The 19,492-nt window shown below is 32.7% G+C and overlaps 1 protein-coding gene across 5 annotated transcripts in view; it reads right to left on the minus strand.

Moving 5' to 3' along the window:
• Positions 1 to 19,492, minus strand: part of LOC110032219 (NHL repeat-containing protein 2) — a 119,131-nt gene that overhangs the window by 54,986 nt on the left and 44,653 nt on the right. For all 5 annotated transcript variants that reach the window (XM_020735774.1, XM_020735773.1, XM_020735776.1 and 2 more), the window contains exons 9-13: positions 8,973 to 9,060; positions 6,157 to 6,235; positions 5,702 to 5,759; positions 5,516 to 5,591; positions 197 to 307 (exon numbers count right to left, since the gene is read on the minus strand). In XM_020735774.1, coding sequence (XP_020591433.1) covers positions 197 to 307; positions 5,516 to 5,591; positions 5,702 to 5,759; positions 6,157 to 6,235; positions 8,973 to 9,060 — 412 coding nt within the window. The remainder of the gene's footprint in view (positions 1 to 196; positions 308 to 5,515; positions 5,592 to 5,701; positions 5,760 to 6,156; positions 6,236 to 8,972; positions 9,061 to 19,492) is intronic.

Genomic DNA, 19,492 nt, shown 5'->3' on the forward strand with positions numbered 1-19,492 from the left:
CACACACACACACACACACACACACACACACACACACACACACATACATATACATATATATATATATATATAAAGAGAGAGAGAAATCAAAATTCGTGCTAACAAAATGGTCTTAGAAATCTGAATAACTACCGGAATGAATAAAAAAAACATCCACTAATAAACAAAGATACAATTCAGATGATCAGAGCATTACAGGCTTATCGGAATATTTCTTTTCTAAGAATTCCAAATCAGGCAACACATGCATGCAATTGATGCAGCAATATGTCCAGAAGTCCAGCAAAACCACCCTACCTTTCAGATTCTGCAGCAAAAGGAGAAATTGATTTAGAATAGTAACATATCTAAAAGGTTGCAAGATTCCACCCATCAAACATTTATAGTAGTCATTCACTTCAATGTGAAGTGGATCTCCATTTTCCACTAAACAAGGCAGCCTAAGAGTAATATAAAAAAGAAAAAAAAAAAAAAAAAAAAAAAAAAAGACTTACCATTCAAATTCAGACCAGATGTTTTTGCGTTGAGAGGAGCTGTTTAACATTTATATTCAAGGTCCCAAAACATTTAGAACACGAGGTTTAAGGCCTATTACACATTTACGAAATACCAACTGTAACTTTCAGTAATATAGTTTTTCTTTAGGTTAACTAACCACTTTTATGCATCTTGTATGAATGCATACCATGCCTACAAAAGTATCTCGGAATTCTCACATTACTATTTTATTTCCTTCAGGTCTATACCATGCCTCCATCTCTAGTGATTTCGGTATCACTGTTCACAGGTTTGTATGGTTCTCTATTTCCTTGAACAGAGAAACAAACTTTAAGTGTTTGGTCAAACTAATGTATAAAATGCTCATCAAGAAGAAAGCGGAAAAACAGTTTTCTTAACTGTCGTTTTGATGACTTCCAAAAGCTTCCACAAAATTTAGATGTTATATTTAGTAAATAAATACAATTAAGATTTTAATTAATTATAAATTATTTAAGATCAGTTTAATAAAAATAAGTTTTTATTTTAATATTTATGATGCTGAAGTTAATTCAAACAACAATAAAAAAAATAAAAACTATCATTCCTGAAACAAAATAGGTGATTACAATCAACACGTCTAAAAGAAAAAATACAATAGTACGACACCCGGAAATTTTAAATAATAATAAACACGACACAAATCCTCAACTATGGTAGCTCTCGAGTGAGGGTGCTGGCAGTTAGACGTTTGGAAAGGTGTTGACAAGGTCGAAAAGGTGGACAATGTCGGAAAGGTGCAGGGCTGTGGGGCAATAGTGGCAAGGCGGCATCAGCTTGCTGTCTGGAGAGGCAGCAAGCAAAAAATTGTTGTAACCACCAGTAATCAATAAGAACCGACTCTTCTGAGGCGCTAGAATGATGGAGGGCCGCAGTGGGGTAACTTTCCAGGGCAGTGCCAAGTCCGGAGGGTTAAGTATTGCAGGAAAACAGGGATTTCCTACAGTTTCAGGGTGGCGGCAGCGAGCGGGAATGACAGGAACAGCAGTGGGAAGACGTGTAATTGTCGGAAAGCAAAGGGAGGGCTGTCCCAAGGTTCCGGCAGCGAGGGGAAGCCGGATAGCAAAGACAGACAGCTAAAATGCCGCGGTTGGAAAAAATGGCAGCCAGAGGAGGACGTTGTGGCTAGCTTCTAGAGTTGCAGGAAGACAGCATAAGTGTTTTCCGGTGGTTCCGGCAGTGAGGTAAGGTGTTGAGGATGGGAATTCGAGGATATATATCTTTGTTGGATCAAACAACAGTCCAAGCACCACTCAATACTTGGGAGATGGGCATCACCACGAGCGAATTACAGCTAGAGTACATTTTTGCCTTCAAATACAACCCTAAAAGGGGAACACCGTAAGACGATAGCTTTGTTGAAGAGAAACATACAAAAAAACTCATCAAGAACATGAAAACAACATTTTTATAGACTTAGGGTAAATAATAGTCGACCATGCTCTAATTAAGTGGGAAATACACGTAATGAAAGTGTCGTCCGGCCCTCCTGATCCGATCCAATCCACAAGCTCCCGTAACAAAATGCATTTGGCATGATTTTGAACTCTGTAGCCCGTCTCATGTGTCACGACCCGCCCCGAGGCTTGGAATTAATCAAGTCTGGAACGGACAGTCAAACAGTGAAAAGTATAACTCTGCTATTTTATTTCTATTACTAACACTCAATATTCAAATAATAAATAAAAGAGGCACTAAGGAAATCACTAAAATATAATAAGTAAAAATTTATATATTTCTGATTGTTGTTCATGTCTCTTGTATACATTTTTCCTTCTTCTATTCATCTTGTTCAAATATTTAAAATTTAAATATAATTTTAAAGCAACATGATGAGTTATCTAAAAATAATCCAGGAGTAATTACACTTCTATACTACAGTAATCAAAGAAAAAGAATTCAATATGCATGCGAGTCTATCAGAAATCTTATAATATGTTGGTCATTCATATTTTTATATAAGTAATCTAATATATGTTAATTCATGCACCAATGACCTTTTCTAAATGAAAAGACTCAATCATCTATAAGCATTTACTTTATCTTTAAATTTATTTTATAAATTACATAAACATCTATCTCTATGAGGATCACTGTCAACAAACCTAACACACCTTTGGCTGATAGTCTTGTCGACTTCCGTCGGCATAGCAGTTAGGGATCAATATAAATCAATTGTATAGGGTGAAAAGGTCTTTACCGGCCCTTGACCGATATTATTTCGTTGGCACATAGGTTAGAAATGTAAAAATTACAAATGCCTACCGAGGTAAGCTCTAGTCTACTCGCCCATGACTAATATTATCTCGTTGACACAGCGGTTAATGAACAAACTTTCACAATTGTTTGGGGTGGCAGAAAAACTCTACACGTGTAAGTACACTAGTGTCCCCTGCTTGTACCATTAGGTGGTGAACTCCTTTGAACATGCACATACAAACATTCATATATAAGTTATTTGATTTTTCATAACATACATTATTCTGAGATATCATTATGCATCTACTAACATACATATTTACTCAGTTATGCAATTATTCATCATACCTATTATCACAACCCGACACAGGGCTTGGAGTTAACCAAGGCGGGAACGGGCGGTCGGATGATGGAAATCAATTCCCTGTCGTTTTAACTTTATCACTAACAATTTAATATTCAAAATAATACGTGAAAGAGTCACTAAAGAAAGTACTTAAAATTAACTAGAAATTATACATTTCTTGTTACTGTTACGATCTTCTATCTACATTTGCTCTTCTATTCATATTATATATAAATTTAAAACCTAAAAATAATATTAAAACAACATAATGAGTTACCTAAAGATAACCCATGAGTAATCACACTTCTAAACTACAATAATCTAAGGAGAAGAATTTAATATGCATGTTGTGAGTCTATAAGAAATCATACAATATATTGGTCTTTTATATTTTATAAGCAATCTGATATATATACATAATATGCTGGTCATTCATATTTTATAAGCAATCCGATATATATACTTATAAGTAACCTGATATATGCTAATACATGCATCGATAACCATTTTTCTGAATGAACATATTCAATCTACTATAAGCATCTACTTTAACTTTACTTTTATTTTAAACTTTAAATACACATTTATCTGTGAAGATCACCATCAATAAATCTAACACACCCTTGGCAGATATTACCCAGTCAGGTCCCGTCGGCACAACATTTAGCGATCTACACATCACAATTTTCTAGGGTGAAAAGACCCTTACCTGCCCCTGACTGATATTATCCCGTTGGCACATAAATTAGTAATGTAAACATTATAATTGTCTACGGAGATAAACACTGATCTACTTGCCTCTGACCAATATTATCCTGTCGGCACAATTGTTAGTGAACTAACTATCATAGTTGTACGCACGGACACAATGGCATCCTCAGTGGCGGGAGGCCTCAGTCGTCCTAGAGGGGATTGAGGAGGAGAGTGAATTACCTAAGATGATACAGTCGCTACTAGCTAGCTTCCTTGATGTAATGATTGAAAAATTACCTAAGGGACGACCACTTAGAGACATTCAGCATGCTATAGACCTTATCCGTGAATTGGTGTTACCAAACATGCTTACTTATAGATTGAGACCAGTTGAGTATGAGTTGCAACGACAAGTACAAAACCTTATTGTTATAGGGTTCGTGAGGGAGAGCACTGATTTTGTTCTTGCTTTGATAGTGGCTAAAAAGTATGGTTTGGGGAGGATGTGTATTGATAGCTGAGCTATCAGAAAGATCACCATGATGTACAGATTTCATATACCTCGCCTAGATGATTGTCTAGATCAACTGCAAGGAATTATCATTTTTCCAATCTTTACCGGTGTAATGAATATCACCAAATCAGGATGAGATCAGGGGATGAATGGAATACTGCATTCAAGACAAGAGATAGGTTGTATGAGTGGACAATTATACCCTTTGGACTGTCAAATGCACCTAGCATTTTCTTGAGCTTAATGAATCGGGTGTTTAGGACTTACTTAAGAAAGTTCGTAGTTATGTACTTTGATGACAACCTATTAGGTCCAGGGTTATTGTAGGCCAAACGGCCTCTAGTTTCGGGAGTGCCAGTATTTTTTAAGAGGGGGTCGACTACTAATTATTTAGAAATATATATTTATTTTTGTTAGTATTTAGGATTCAAATTTTTCTATGATTTGCTGTGGAACAACCGTTGGTATCTCCTTCTCCCTTTACGGGTTGTATCCTAGAGTTCCAAATGGGCAGTTGTATCTTGGTCTCTAGGTGGTATTTACCATTCCTATACTTTTCCGCCATCCCTTCTGCATCACTCCCACATCCCCTTCGTTGTTGGCCTACTATGGCCACCCAAAAAACAAGAAACCCTAATAGACCACCTACATTCTATTCCCTAGTATTTCCCATTGTTATTTATTTTTAGTTTGTTGTATTTTCAATTTCAGGATTCTATAAAACTACAAGAGGTTATGTAGTATTTTTCCTCACCTTGTTTTCATACCAATTTCGGTATCACTGATTAGTTCAGTTCATGACATTCAACATGAGCCTAGCAAGATTGAAAATTCATTGTGCCAAGAAAAACCCTATCTGACATTGACAAGATAACTTGTTGAATTGATTAAAAGAAAATGCAGGACATTCCATAAGACTACCAAACTGAACAAACTAACTATTAATCAACGATCTAATGTAAAAATTAAAAAAATCAACTTATATGAGCTCAGTGACAAAGGTATGCTCCAAATGCTTCTACAACTTACCAAAGAAACTGGTGACAAAATAAAAATCAAAATATCAACCTTTCCAAAAAAATACAAGATGGTCTCCAAATGTCAGAATTTATGGAAGTAAGAAAAAAAAATGTGAAAAAAAACACACAAAACATTCAATTAGAACGAAAATGAATAAGCAACATCAGCATGCTATGAAAAGAAATTTATCATTATAAATCATGAACCCTGGAAAATTGAAGTGGAGCTGTGTTCAGCCAGTCAAGCTTGGTTGGAAATTCAGGCATGGTTGATGCAGTCCCCCTAAAGAAACAAAGAAACAGTGGTCATAATAAATAACAAATAAGATTTTGTTAAGAAAGCACCATCTTTCTTATCAATAGAGAAGATGAAATTTTTTAAATACTAAATACCTGGATTCTAAATCAGATATATAGCCTTTGAGATGTTGAATTCTAGATGACCGGGGCTCTCCAATCAAATATAAAACATTTAAAAAAGACAATTAATTGGCATTGTATGAAAAAAAAAATATGAAACAAATATGATCATAAAAAGGAACAGTATTTCCATTTTTTTTTCTTGAACAAAGGCTGTTGCAACAACGCTTTAGAGCATACAGTAGAAAAAATTTGAAGTAGATTATCAAAATTTTAATCATGAAACTTCTGGTAAATTGGGGAGATTAATAGAGATTAAAATGATATGTTACATATTAGAAGCATTTTGAAATATAACAAAATAAAAATTAGGTAGTAATACAGAATATAGAACGTTAACTCCGTGAAGAAAAATGCATAAACACTAATACAGAGATGAATATTGAGTAACGAAGTTAATTATATCATGCAACACATGCGCAAACTACCTCCATTCTGTCCAAATACTGGTTTTCTGCCCCATGAAAACAGATTAAGTACTCCGTTCAAAGATGCATACTGCATGGCCTGCAAAGGCAAGTTAATTTTAGAATATAAAAAGGAAAATGTGAAAATATGTGTTAAAATTAGCACTTCACGTTTTAAATTATTTACTTATGCTACGAGGGACTGCAAGATCAAACAAAATATCACTCTAGCAATAAGCAATTAAATAAGGGATACACATCACAAATTCAAGATGCAATATTTCTAGAATTCCTAATCAAAATGATATCTTCAAGTTTAACATGCTAGGATTAGTAGGATGCATGACAACCAATCACAGGTTGAGGCAAAATCTTAGAATCATCGGATTATTGAATCCTCAAGAAAAGCTATTGAATTCCTAAAGCACATAAATGAAAAAACATCCATCAAACCTTATTTTCAAGAGCTAAACTCAAAAGATTTATAATAGTAAGGCTTATTTCAAATGCCAAAACTACCTTAGACGAATAAGTACCAAATGAATCATGAAAATGAGAAAGCCACTAATAATTAACTTAAATTCAACAGCAAATAAACTAACATAAAACTTCACACATCAACAAAGCCAATGGCACAATGACTACAAAAAAAAGATGCTTTGCAATCCACTTGTTTGAAAAGAAGTCCATACTACAGAGTTTAAAAGTTAAAAGAAAAAAAGTTGATTTTATGATGCATTTTCTAGTTAACAAAATCCACCGTATAGGAGACCAGTTCCCAATAAATCATAAGACCATGGAAGAAATAGTTCTACCCCATGGTAAAAGCAACAAAGAATATCAATCGATAAGTTCAACATCCTCAACTACTTGAAATACAAGTTAAAAAAAAGCACATTGTCTAAATCTATTTTAAAGAAGGAGAAACAAAACAAAAATCCATCTTGATAAAAGATGAAGTAGAATTCATCCCAACAAGTAAAGATGAATATAAAAACCATCATGAGGTGAGAGAAAAAAAGAAACAATACTGCAATAGCATAAGGCTCCAATCATGAATCGTAGATAATATTCTCAATTAACTCTAGATATTCGATTCTAGAAGTACTCTTCATGAACAAGGAAAGACTGGTCTCAAATGAATCTTCTTGTTTGGAGATATAATCAAAATGAAACTATTTTTCTTGTGCTTATTGAACAGATAATTGAAATGGGTCGGGTGATTAGCTCAAGTTGAGATTTATTTACCCAAAGGATTTGTTTTTCAATGGGATAACAAATGGTGAAATGTGGGTTCCGAATTTAAAAAGGGAGAGATTCACGAGATAACATAGAGACTGAAGAAATTTGGTTACAGGTTGTTGCTGAGAAAAAGATTGATTAGAATAGGAATAAAAAAGAACTAAATTTTGAAGGTTTATTACTATTTTGTTGAAGGAAAATAATGAGATTCAGAAAAGCAGAACAATTGGATACTGTATGGAATGTATTAGGAATTTTATGAATTTCGACTCAAGGTAAACTTTTTAATTATTTAAATGCCTCTTTGAATCAGAAATTAAACTTAAAATTAAAATTAATTAAAATATAAGGATTGAAATTAAATAGATGTGGCTGAGATTTTCATGGAAAATTTGTGTAGACGATTTGAAATGAATTTTTTTTAATAGATGGGCAAACAGTTACTGTTCATGTGTCCCTGGAAGAATAAAGGGACTGGACAGCTTTTGCTAGGCTCAAGGCAAGGAACTAAATCCACAACTAAAATATCCAAACGTCCATCAGGAGGCTGAAATATTCATAGAACTAGAATTCAAAAGATTTCGTCCAAGGCCATCTAAATTGCATAAATCTATTACACAAGTATAAGAATAGGACTTAGATCAATTTATGAAACAATAATTAATGAATACATAAATGCAAATGTAGTAATAAATGATAAAGGGAACATAAATAGCTAACAATTAACTTAAGTATAACTAATGATAAACTAACTAATGATAAACTAACACTAAACAAAACCAATAAACTAGTTGGTAACAATTTCATTGACAACCATATGTAAACATCTTAAATGCCATCATAATGTTTCTCGAATCATTAATCAACTTCAGAAGTCAAGAATTGGTTGGATTTATCAGAGATCTTCTTACCGTAAATGCATCCAATTAGCATATTAACCCATATCTACAGTAGTTATTGCCCAACACCAGTGGTTTAGTACCAATGGCTCTGTTTACTCATAAGTTGATAAAGGTACAAGGAAGAAAATCTCAAAGGAATTATATGTATTAAATAATATTTTCTCTAGACATCATGAGAATTGTAGAATCAGCACAAAAAAAAATTAAGAATATGCCTACCTTGTTGAGGTGGCTTTTCCAAGGACAACCGTGAAACTGGGCTTTGGAATTTCAGGATGGGTTAACAAAAAACAAGTGAACAGAAATGATAGGGCCTTTGCAACAGTAAGATTGAGTTGTAGAACATGGCGAAAGCTGTTGTCAAAAGATAGAGGGTATGTAGTGACAATAAAAGAAACTGTAAAAGCAAAGAATACGAAGAGATAAGCTAATTTTCTGTTTGGATATAAGAAAGAAATATGCAATCAGCAAGAGACATGCAAATCAGCACTACTTATCAGGAGTGGCCTGAGACTGTGGCTGAGACTTGCTAGTAGGCCAAGGCACTAAGTGATTTGGAACACTTCTAGGCTTTCAACTAAATAATCAACCTACTTATTTCTTTTCTATAAAAATTGAAATGGAGACAGAATGAGATCTAATTAAATGAAAAATCTTTTATGTTGTCCATAAAAAGCATCACCATTTTAGTACCTTCAAGTTTGAGAGAGCAAAAAGTAGACATGACATGGCAATTCCCAAACTTCCAAATCTCAGAATATCTCGCCGAGGACCTTGAAATCTGTAAATAAAATAGTTTCAAGTTAATCCCTGGAAGTGATGTTTCTCATCACGGCATACATATAAAGGTCTAAGAAAAACAGTTATGAGGGCAACAGATTCCTTTGGATTTTTTATGCTAAAAGAATGAAACTCTATCATGGTACAAAGACGTGATAAAATGAGGAAAAAAGTTTAATATAATTGCCCCCTTTATTGGGTCGGATTGAAAGGATTCTCATATTTTTTTCTTTCTTCTTCGGCTTCCATGAAAAAAAAAAAACAGACTAATATTAACTAGAACTTCTAAACATTTGAAAATTCAAAAACTTATCATAATATATAGCTAAAAGAACATTATTCACCATACAGAGATCAAGGATAACTTTAAAGAAAAACATAATACTGGCTGTTAATAGCAAAATTTAATTTATTAATAGATGATTATTGGCATCATTATCCTATTTAGCCTTATCCCAACTTTAGGGATCAATTTTGTGAACCCCATAAGCAAAAGAATATAATCAATACTTAGATTATCACAAACATAAGTTGAAAGGAGCCAACATTGTTGACTAAGGATAATGGCGGTCTGAGCCAATGCACTTCATGTCAAGGTTAAATTAGTAAATCCAGTTTAACAATACATCTTCCCAAAGAAGGATTATATTAAAAAAATATGACTCCTCTGCGGCTTCTTTGCGCTCACAGCGTCCTCCTTCTTTCTTTCAAAGTTTTTGATGGCTTCAGACAGATCGTATGCAGCTGCCCTTGTGGGTGTCCACGCCTCAGACACACCTAAATCGCCATATTTAGTTTTTACCTCCTTCGCTAGAGTTGGCGGAGGACATCAGAAAACCTAGAATGAAGAATGGGAAGTCTGTCATCTTTTTACAGAAGCTGAAGGTATTCAACTTACTTCCTCTTGTCGTCTGAATTTGGTTGGAAAATTTCTATATGGTCATCCCAAAATGGAGTTTATTTGCAAAAAATTTAAACTTATGCACTTTGTTGAAGAGTGAAAAATTAGACTACTAGATGGGAGGCACATTCTTATTCAAATTATTAATGAAGATCGATTACTTGTGCTTATTTGCTAAAAGGATAATATGGATTGATAACAGAGCGATGAAGATTCTAAAATGGTTTGCGAATTTCGACCCACAGACGAAACCACCAATCATTCCGGTTTGGATTCGTCTCCCTGGTCTGAAATCTCATTATTTTTCTCAAAAAGTATTGTACTCTATTGCCTTAGCTTATGGAAAGTCACTCAAGACGGACATTCCTACTTTTAATCTTTCTTGTTCATCTAAAGTCAGAATACTTATTGAAAGAGACATCACTACACCCGCTTCCGAGAAAATCTAGTTGGGCACACAACACCAAGGATATTGGTAGAAGGTAGAGACTGAGCCTTTTCCGCCGTATTGTTCGAACTGTCGTATGTTCGGACACTTCAATTCTCAATGTCATCATCTACACCCCCACCTTAGACTAAAAAAGTAAACTGCTCTGCTGTGATTCCACCTCCTCCGGATCAGCTCCAAGTTTTTCACACTATTGATCATCAGAAAGATACCTCAGAAGACATCACTTTCCCTGCAGGCAATATGTCAACCATTCAGTCCCCACTTGTAGCTCCCCCATCTTTGGAACCTCCTATCGTGGGGGAAAGAGAGATTCTCCAGACCCCATCTGTCTTAGAACCTATTACCGATAATACAGGTGGAAATATTTCTACTATCACTACTGTCTCATCAGGTCCAGAAAGATGTTGGTATTACTCAGGCTCATGGGGATCATGATGTGCAACGACCTACAACTGTCCGACCACCTTTGGAATCTACTAATAAAATGAGTCAATCATCGGATGAGAAATGGCAGGGTTTCACATCCAGGAGGAAGAAGAAAAATGAAAATCTACTTGAGCTCAGGAATCTGATGGATGATACTTTGATTACTACGGGAAATGATACTCACCTTACTAATTTGTTAGCCGGCTCACTTCCGGAAACTAGAGGCAGGAGAATTGAAGTGAGACGCACCTAGCACTTTTATGCCCTTTTGTGGCTTTTGATTTTTTTTCTTTATGTATATTTATTTTATTTGAGTTTTGTGTGTTGTTTTGTATGAGTTAGGCTTTCTTTTAGGTTCTCTCATGCAATATTTTAGGCTTTTATAAAAAAATTTATATATTAAAAAAATGTGGCATTCACATGCAAACCACACAATTCCTATATATTTACATATTTATAACCTAGGTTTTACATTTTTACATTTATACCACACGAATATTTCATATCACATCGAAAATCCCATTATTCTAACTTTTAAAAAGTGAAATACATCTTTTCTAGCATAAGTAAGGTGCCATGTATGTAAAAATTGAAGTTTAGGTGTTAGATATGTAAATACATAAAAATTGAGTGGTATGTATTTAGGTATTCCTAAGAAAAATAGTGAACAGGGCAACAATGATTAGAATGAATCGATAAGCCAGCTCTTGGTAAAAGGAGCAACGAGATAGATAGGAAAGGTTAGAAAGCGACGAAGAAAAGCAAAAAGAGAGCAAGATGCAAGAAAGAGAACTAGCGACAATAAGAGGAAGACCAATAGTGAGCAATAGACAGTAAAAAAAAGATCAAGAGAAAAGGGGTGAAAAAAAGGGAGATTGAAAGAAAAAGAATAAGTGACATCAAGACAGAGAGAGCAAATGGTCAACAATGAGCTTAGTGACGTGGTCAAGATTAGAATTATTCACTACCATTATTTTTATTCCAAAAACGTAAGGGTTGACCTAAAATTTCAGTTATAAATCAATAAAACCTAAGGTTGTTCTTTGATTTAGAAGTCAATTTTGACGGAACTTTTAGATGCAAAGAAAAATAAAACAAAGAAAATAAAAAATTTGGAAAGAGGGAGAAGATTTTAAGGTTTGGAAATTAACTAAAAAAATTACCATTTTATTCAATCTTAAGGTTTGAAGTAATTTTAAAATCTTTAAACATTTTAAGAAAAAGGAATTAAGAAAATTCGAATTTAGTTGTAAAGTAGTATTAAATATTAAATTAGAGATGCCAAACAGTAATGATAGTTAAATAAGGATAACAAAGTAAGATTAATGTAATTGATTAAAAAGAAGATCTTATTAGTGCAAGTATATGCATGGAGTTTTATGAAATTAGTGCAAGTCAATAGACCTGATGCAATACATAATAGAAATTAGCACATTTTCGAGGAATAAAATTAAAATGATTCATAATGCAAAAGAAAAGTACCATAGATTCTTTTTGGGATTAAGAGATGTGACAAACAACATTTAGCTCTTTAACTAATAGATAATTATTTTGTGCTAGTGGAGAGAGTTAGAGGGTTGAGCTGTACCTTGTTGACCTCATTTTCGGTGAGGTCTTGGCATTTTCCTCCTAGAACCTAGGATCTAGCTTTAAGAGTTTCTTATTGACCATCCTAGCGGACTAGTAACGGAATCCACCTCACATAGAACTTTGAACCACTTCTTGACCCACATTTTTGTGGACCTCGCATGAGTAGTCCCAAGCACTCAACTCTTAGTTGCAAGGGCTAAAGACTAACATGTAGAGGGCTCAAAAATGGGTTCTCATAAGATCAGACAGCCTTAGGAATACCCATTTCGACATTCACACATACATTTACATACACCGCGCGAAAACATCACAATTCACGTTGCTAAGGCTTACATACTTTATACCACCAAAATCATTTTTAAAATGAACTGCCACAACCCAAAGTTCAAAGAAAATCAAATTTGTTGTATTTTTTGTCTGACTGTCGACGAACTAATCTGGATGACCCCGTATAATGAAACAGACCACGCGGACACGTCCGGAACATCAACTTTAGCTAGGAAGGACACTCATATTGTTATGGTCCCGCACGGGATCAAACGACACGAAAATTGATGCGTGTAAAAATTTAATTAAAGGAGGCGAGTCTAAGCTCAGCCCAGGTGCAATTCTGGTTCAATTCGGGCTAGAAACGGGCTGAACACGCGCTAAATGATTTCAAATTTAAAATTTTGTATTACAAAATTAAACGCCCAATTCAACTTTAATAGTTTAATCAGGAGTTATGATTTGCCAAACAAAACTCCTCCAAGCATGGAAATCATCTAATTCCCAAAATAGCAGACCGTTTTTTTTTTAATTCTCGGGATATACAAGCTTCGGTCGGCTCCCCAAGGGCTCATTGGACTCGTTTTCCTCTCACGACTGAAAGAAAAAAAAAATCCCACGACCAAAACCCGTCTGCTCTCCACTCGACCGAAACCCTTGCTGCTCTTCCTCATTCGATCGAAGCCGCACACCTCCTCTTCGCCTCCTCCCTGCACCGAAGCCCTCCCTCGTCTCCTGCCTCCTCTGCACCGAAGCCTTCGAACCCTCCTCTTCGGAACCCCCTTCCGCTCCGCTCTCCCACAAGCTCCTCCTCTCATCGCGTCGAACAGCCGCTCAGCTCGCTTCGCCCTTTGCACCGAAACCCTAGCCAAATCTTTCTTCCCCTCCTTCATCCAAGCATTGGAAAGTGAGATTCTTTTCCCCTCCTCTTGATTTGTTTCATCTATGGATTTTCTTTTGGTTACTTTTAATTTTTTTTAAGTTTGATATAATGCTAATGATGGTCCTGCAATGATCTTTAAAAGGTCATGAGGGAGTTTCTCTGAGTAATTTTTTTTAAATTCGTTGTATTTTTATGGTTGCCCCTTATCTTCATTATATGAGCAATATTATTCTCTGCCCTGCAACACTTTTGAGCTTTGCATATTTAAAGATGATTTTGTTGTCAGGAAAAGAAAGATAAAGTAGCTTGTGATTATTTGTTATTCTAGTATTTAATTTATGCATCATGCTTGTCAAGGTGGAATGATATATGAAGAAGCTCATGGTATCACATGTCTCTAATCCTGTATTTGTTTTTTTTTTTTTTTTTTTTGTTCTTGAAATATTTCTTTATATCCTTTTGATATTTTTAATCAGCTAGGATTGGTAAATCTTATGTGCTCTTGTCGTGCTGACAATAGAGAAAAGGCTTGATTCACGATCAATGGCATGAACTATGAATGCGTTTTTATAACCACTTGCTTATCTGTTAGGTTCATGGAGTATTCATGACTTTGCAGTTACCTCTACCTGTCAAAATATTTGGCTACTAAAATTATCTTCTTCATGGTTCTATTAATACCTCTTCTATGTGAGAATTATATGTTTTTGTGGAGTGGATTATTTTAAGTTAGCATTCTTAATCCCTCATCTTTCCTGATGTATGTTTCATTGGGGGATTCTTTTCTTCTTACCACAGGATGATAACATTTTTTTTAACAAATGGCTTTAAAGTACAATGGTTTTTCATTTAACTTACTATTTAGAGCCATTTAAGCAAGTTTTGGTCTTTTTCAGCAATAACAAGTTGTAATTTCCTTGAAATCGATGTTAAGATGTGGCCGGTGCAACCCTCTTCTTACACGAGTTGAGTTTAAACAAACCTCTGCGCACCACTTTGGTGTTAATTCGTTAACTGTTTGGAAGAAGATTTTGGCCTCTAGAATTCTGGGGAAAAGATGAACCTATAGCAATCATAGAACCAATTAATCACAATCTCATTATTCGTGTAAGACCAATAAAATACACTACAGAAGATAAAAATGAATTTTAAATTCAAATACAAGAACTACTAAAAATGAAATTAATAGAACCAAGCAAAAGTCCTCATAGTAGTCCTGTCTTTTTGTTTAGAAATCATGTTGAACAACTCAGAGGAAAAGCTTGAATGTTAATAAATTATTAAAAGCTCAATGAAAATACAAAGTTTGATGGATACCTCTTACCCAATAAAGAAGTACTAATAAATCATACTAAAAAGGCCAAATGGTTTTCAAAATTTGATTGCAAATCTAGTTTTTGGCAAATGATACCAACAACCAACAACAAAACCTTAATCCCACTACGCGGGGTCGGCTACATGAATCCTTTTTCTCCATTGCGTCCTATTTAGTGTCATATTTTTATGTAGTTCTAGTAAGTTAATATCATTTTTAATACAATAAGCCCAAGTCTTCCTAGGTCTACCTCTGCCTTTCTTAGGTCTATCGGTTTCAAGTCTCCATTGAAAATCAAAAAGATTGATCCATTTAGAATCCATCTTAGATTGGGTTAATAGTCCTCGGTAACGAGACATAGAAAGGCTCCTTTTTTATTCACTTTTATTTGAAAAAAATATATATAAAAATCAGACTGAACTAAAGGATCAGCAAAGCCAAACTCAATTTACTAAAGTCCTACAAAACACGATAAAATAAAATTGATCAATTAAATTTTATCAATATTCGGATTTTTTGTATGTATAGGAAATTCAAGCGAAGGTTATGTTTTCAAATTTCTTCTGTAGAGATCTAGTTTTTGTCAAATGATGATGCATCAAAATAATAAAGAAATTTACCGCATTTAGTACTCAGCATGGTCACTATCAATGGAATGTTATGTCATTCATTCTTAAAAATGCCCCACAAATATTTCAAAGAATAATGGATAACATCATCTTTGAATTTTCTCATTTCTGTTTAATTTATGTAGACGATATATTACTATTTAGTGAAAACATTACTCAACACTTAAAGCATTTTACTCTCTCATCTCAGAAAGCTAAAAAATATGGAATAACATTAAGTAAGAAAAAAACAGTTTTTATCACGAATACTATAAAATTTTTAGGATTAATTATAAATAAAAGAACCATAGAATTACAAGATCATATCTTAAAAAAAATAAATTATTTTAAAGATATAAACAATCAGATATTTGTTGGCTTACAATGGCTCTGATAACATTTTATTTCGAGATTTTTCGTCACTTGTTTGAAGATTATATTCATTAACATTTACTTTTATTTTTTCTAAACTTCTCGGTATATTTATTAATTTTGTTTCTATATTCATTAATTTTTTCTTTTAGAATTCATTTTTTTTTTAAAAAAAGAGCTTCTTCCTCAATCTGTTTGTAAATTATGTTAAGCAAGAGGGTCCATTACGCTTCCTTCTTAATTATGATAAAAATATTATATTAAGTTATTTATTTCTATTATAGTGTTTGATCCACGCACCTCCGGTTCATATCATGTTCTTCGTGGATTCCTAAAGATAATAAAAGCTCGACAAGATCATATAGATCCTATTCAAACCACCTCTAAATGATTACTTCAGAGGTGCAGAACACAGCTTTAGTTTCGTTTCCTATCCTAAGCGTAACTAGAATAAAAATATGCAACAAAACATAATATTATTATCATTCATGAGAAAAAAAAGGTAAAAGATCATACATGCTTAAAATAAAAACTTACAGACATCTTGAGGAAGAAGTTTGTAATTTAGCAGCAGTGTCTAGCACACATTAATTTACACCAAAAAAAAAAGAAAGAGAAGAGAGGGGCGGAAGGCTCTGCCTTCAAATGGAGAGAAGCCTTCATTATATAGAGATTTTAAATGCTCTAAATCGTCATGGCTGACGATTATTTCTTTAAAAATTGAGTTGTTTAACGTCACTGCTTACATCATCTTCAATAATTGAACAGATTATAGTCATTGCTTGCATCATCCTTTCTCTAGATTTTTCTGAACAAGTGGGTCATGTATTTACTTTTTGCTTGCAACTGTTCATCTTGTCACCTGTTCAGCTTTCTTGAATAATTATGAGACTCAATAATTCAAAGAATCTTTTAACAAATTTTTGGCTTCTAAGTTTTCTCGAATTTCTTGTATTGTATCTCTTTTTTGGCAATACATAAACTTATATATTTTTTCCTTTTGTTGAAGCTTCTGGCAAAATAATTCTTTTACTATGTTACTTACGTTGATATTGTTTTTACTTAAATGGAATAACATTTTTAATAAATAGTCTTTCGAGTAGCTTGCTTACAATGTCTATAAATAAATAAATTTTCAGAGCAATGATAAACTCATATATTAGATATATCAATCTTTTTTGTCTTTATTCATATTTGATATAATTCTTCAGCTTTATTTATCTGGAATTGAGTTCCAGTAGGTTTATATTTTGGAACATATGATTCGCTAATAATCTTTATTTGAATTGGAGAAATATTTTCTTCTTTTTCTTCAGGATAAATTTGAAATATTTTCATAAATATATTCCAATGCTTAATTACAGAATGAAAATTTTCTACAACATCAGATATTGGTTTTGATAATATTTTGAGAAGATTTTCATCTTCTAAATAAATAATTCTTATCATTCCACACTTATATAATTCATATATAATTTTATGGTCAGAATTTCCATATATATAAGTAAATTGATAATTCTCAATTGTATGGAAATATATCTGCGAATTAATTTTTTCGCTATATAGAGAAAATTGTTGTCATTTATTGGCTATTTCTGTAATATTTTTTTTAGGACTTATATCCTTGTTTTGTAGTATTTTTGAATAGGAAGGTTCATAATTAGAAGTAAATGCTTCTCTGTTAATTTTTAACTTATTTAAAGCTTTTATCTCTTCAGATATTAATTCCTCTTTTATATTTTTGAGATTAGAAAAATCTCTAATTTTTTTTTATTCAGACACGGGTATTAATTCATATTCTTTGATTTCTCCTTTGAGATAATCTCTAATTTTTATAGATTTTTTCATAATTCTTTCACCATAGGATATTTCACATTCTAACTTTCATATCTGTAATTCCAATACTTCGAGATAGCTTGCTATGTCTGAGTTGGACTTTATGTCTTCTTCCAGATTTGTATCATATAATTTCATATTTTCATCTTTTGATAGATCTATTTCCCGCATAATTCACGATATAAGATATCAACTAAAGAATTTTTACTCTATTCTATATATTCTAATTCAAAAGAGTAAGCAGAAAACCAGCTTTGTTATCTAATTAATCTTTTATTTGATAAAAAATTTATAATTTTTTCTTTAATAAAAGATATAGTCGTTTTGTTATCAGTTCTGATTAAGAAGGTTTCATTAAGGAATATTTCAAATTTTTTAATAGTTTTTTAAATTGCTAAAAGTTCTCTTCCGTTAATATGATAATTCTGTTCAGTGGGAGTATACGTACTTGAGCCGTATTTACAGAGAAGTTCTTTCTCATTTCTTCGTGTTTTAAGAACAGCTCCCCATGCAATCTCAAAACTATTAGTTTATATAATTAAATAATCTTCTGATATTGGTAAATGAAGTTTTGGTAAATTTTTTACTTCTTATAAAGTATTTTGATATTTTTCATCCCAATTCCATGTCATATTTCTTCTTAATTTTCTGAAGAAAAGCTCTTAATTCTGCTAAGTTTTTATAAAAGCTTCTGTATAATTAATGCATCCGAAGAATTGTTGCAAATCTTTTTTATGTTTATATCTTTAAAATAATTTATTTTTTTAAGACATGTTTATATTGTTGCAAATAATTTTTACTGCATGTTAATATTTTTAAAAAAAATATTACAGAAATAGCCAATAAATGACAATAATTTTCTCTATATAGCGAAAGAATTAATTCGCAGATATATTTACATACAATTGGGAATTATCAAGTTACTTATATATATGGAAATTCTTACCATAAAATTATATCTGAATTATATAAATGTGGAATGATAAGAATGATTTATTTAGAAGATGAAAATCTTCTCAAAATATTACCAAAACAAATATCTGATGCTGTAGAAATTTTTCATTTAGTAATTAAGCATTGGAATATATTTATGAAAATATTTCAAACATGTCCTGAAGAAAAAGAAGGAAATATTTCTCTAATTCAAATAGGGATTAGTAGTGACCATATGTTTCAAAATATAAACCTACTGGAACTAAATTCCAGATAAATAAGCTGAAGAATTATATCAAATATGGATAGAGACAAAAAAGATTGATATATCGAATATATGGGTATATCATTGCTCTGAAAATTTATTCATTTATAGCCATTGTAAGCAAGCTACTCGAAAAATAGATGAGGCTATATATAAAAATGATATTTCATTTTAAGTAAAAACAATATGACCGCAAGTAAGATAGTAAAAGAATTATTTTGCTAGAAGCTTCAATAGAATGAATAAATACATAAGTGTATGTATTGCCAAAAAAGGGATACGATACAAGAAATTAGAGAAAAATTAGAAGCCTAAAGTTTGTGAAAAGATTCTTCGAATTATTGAGTCTCATAATTATTCAAGAAACCTGGACAGGTGACAAGAAGAAACAGTCGAAAGTAAAAAGTAAATACAGGACCCACTTATTCAAAAAAAATCTAGAGAAAACATGATGCAAGCAGTGACTATAATCTGTTTAATTATTGAAGATGATGTAAGCAGTGACGTTAAACAGCTCAATTATTAAAGAAATAATCGTCAGTCATGACCATTTAAAGCATTTAAAATCTCATGACCATTTGGAGAC

Source organism: Phalaenopsis equestris, unplaced genomic scaffold (assembly GCF_001263595.1).
Source record: "Phalaenopsis equestris unplaced genomic scaffold, ASM126359v1 Scaffold000888, whole genome shotgun sequence".
In the NCBI taxonomy this organism is placed as follows: domain Eukaryota; kingdom Viridiplantae; phylum Streptophyta; class Magnoliopsida; order Asparagales; family Orchidaceae; genus Phalaenopsis; species Phalaenopsis equestris.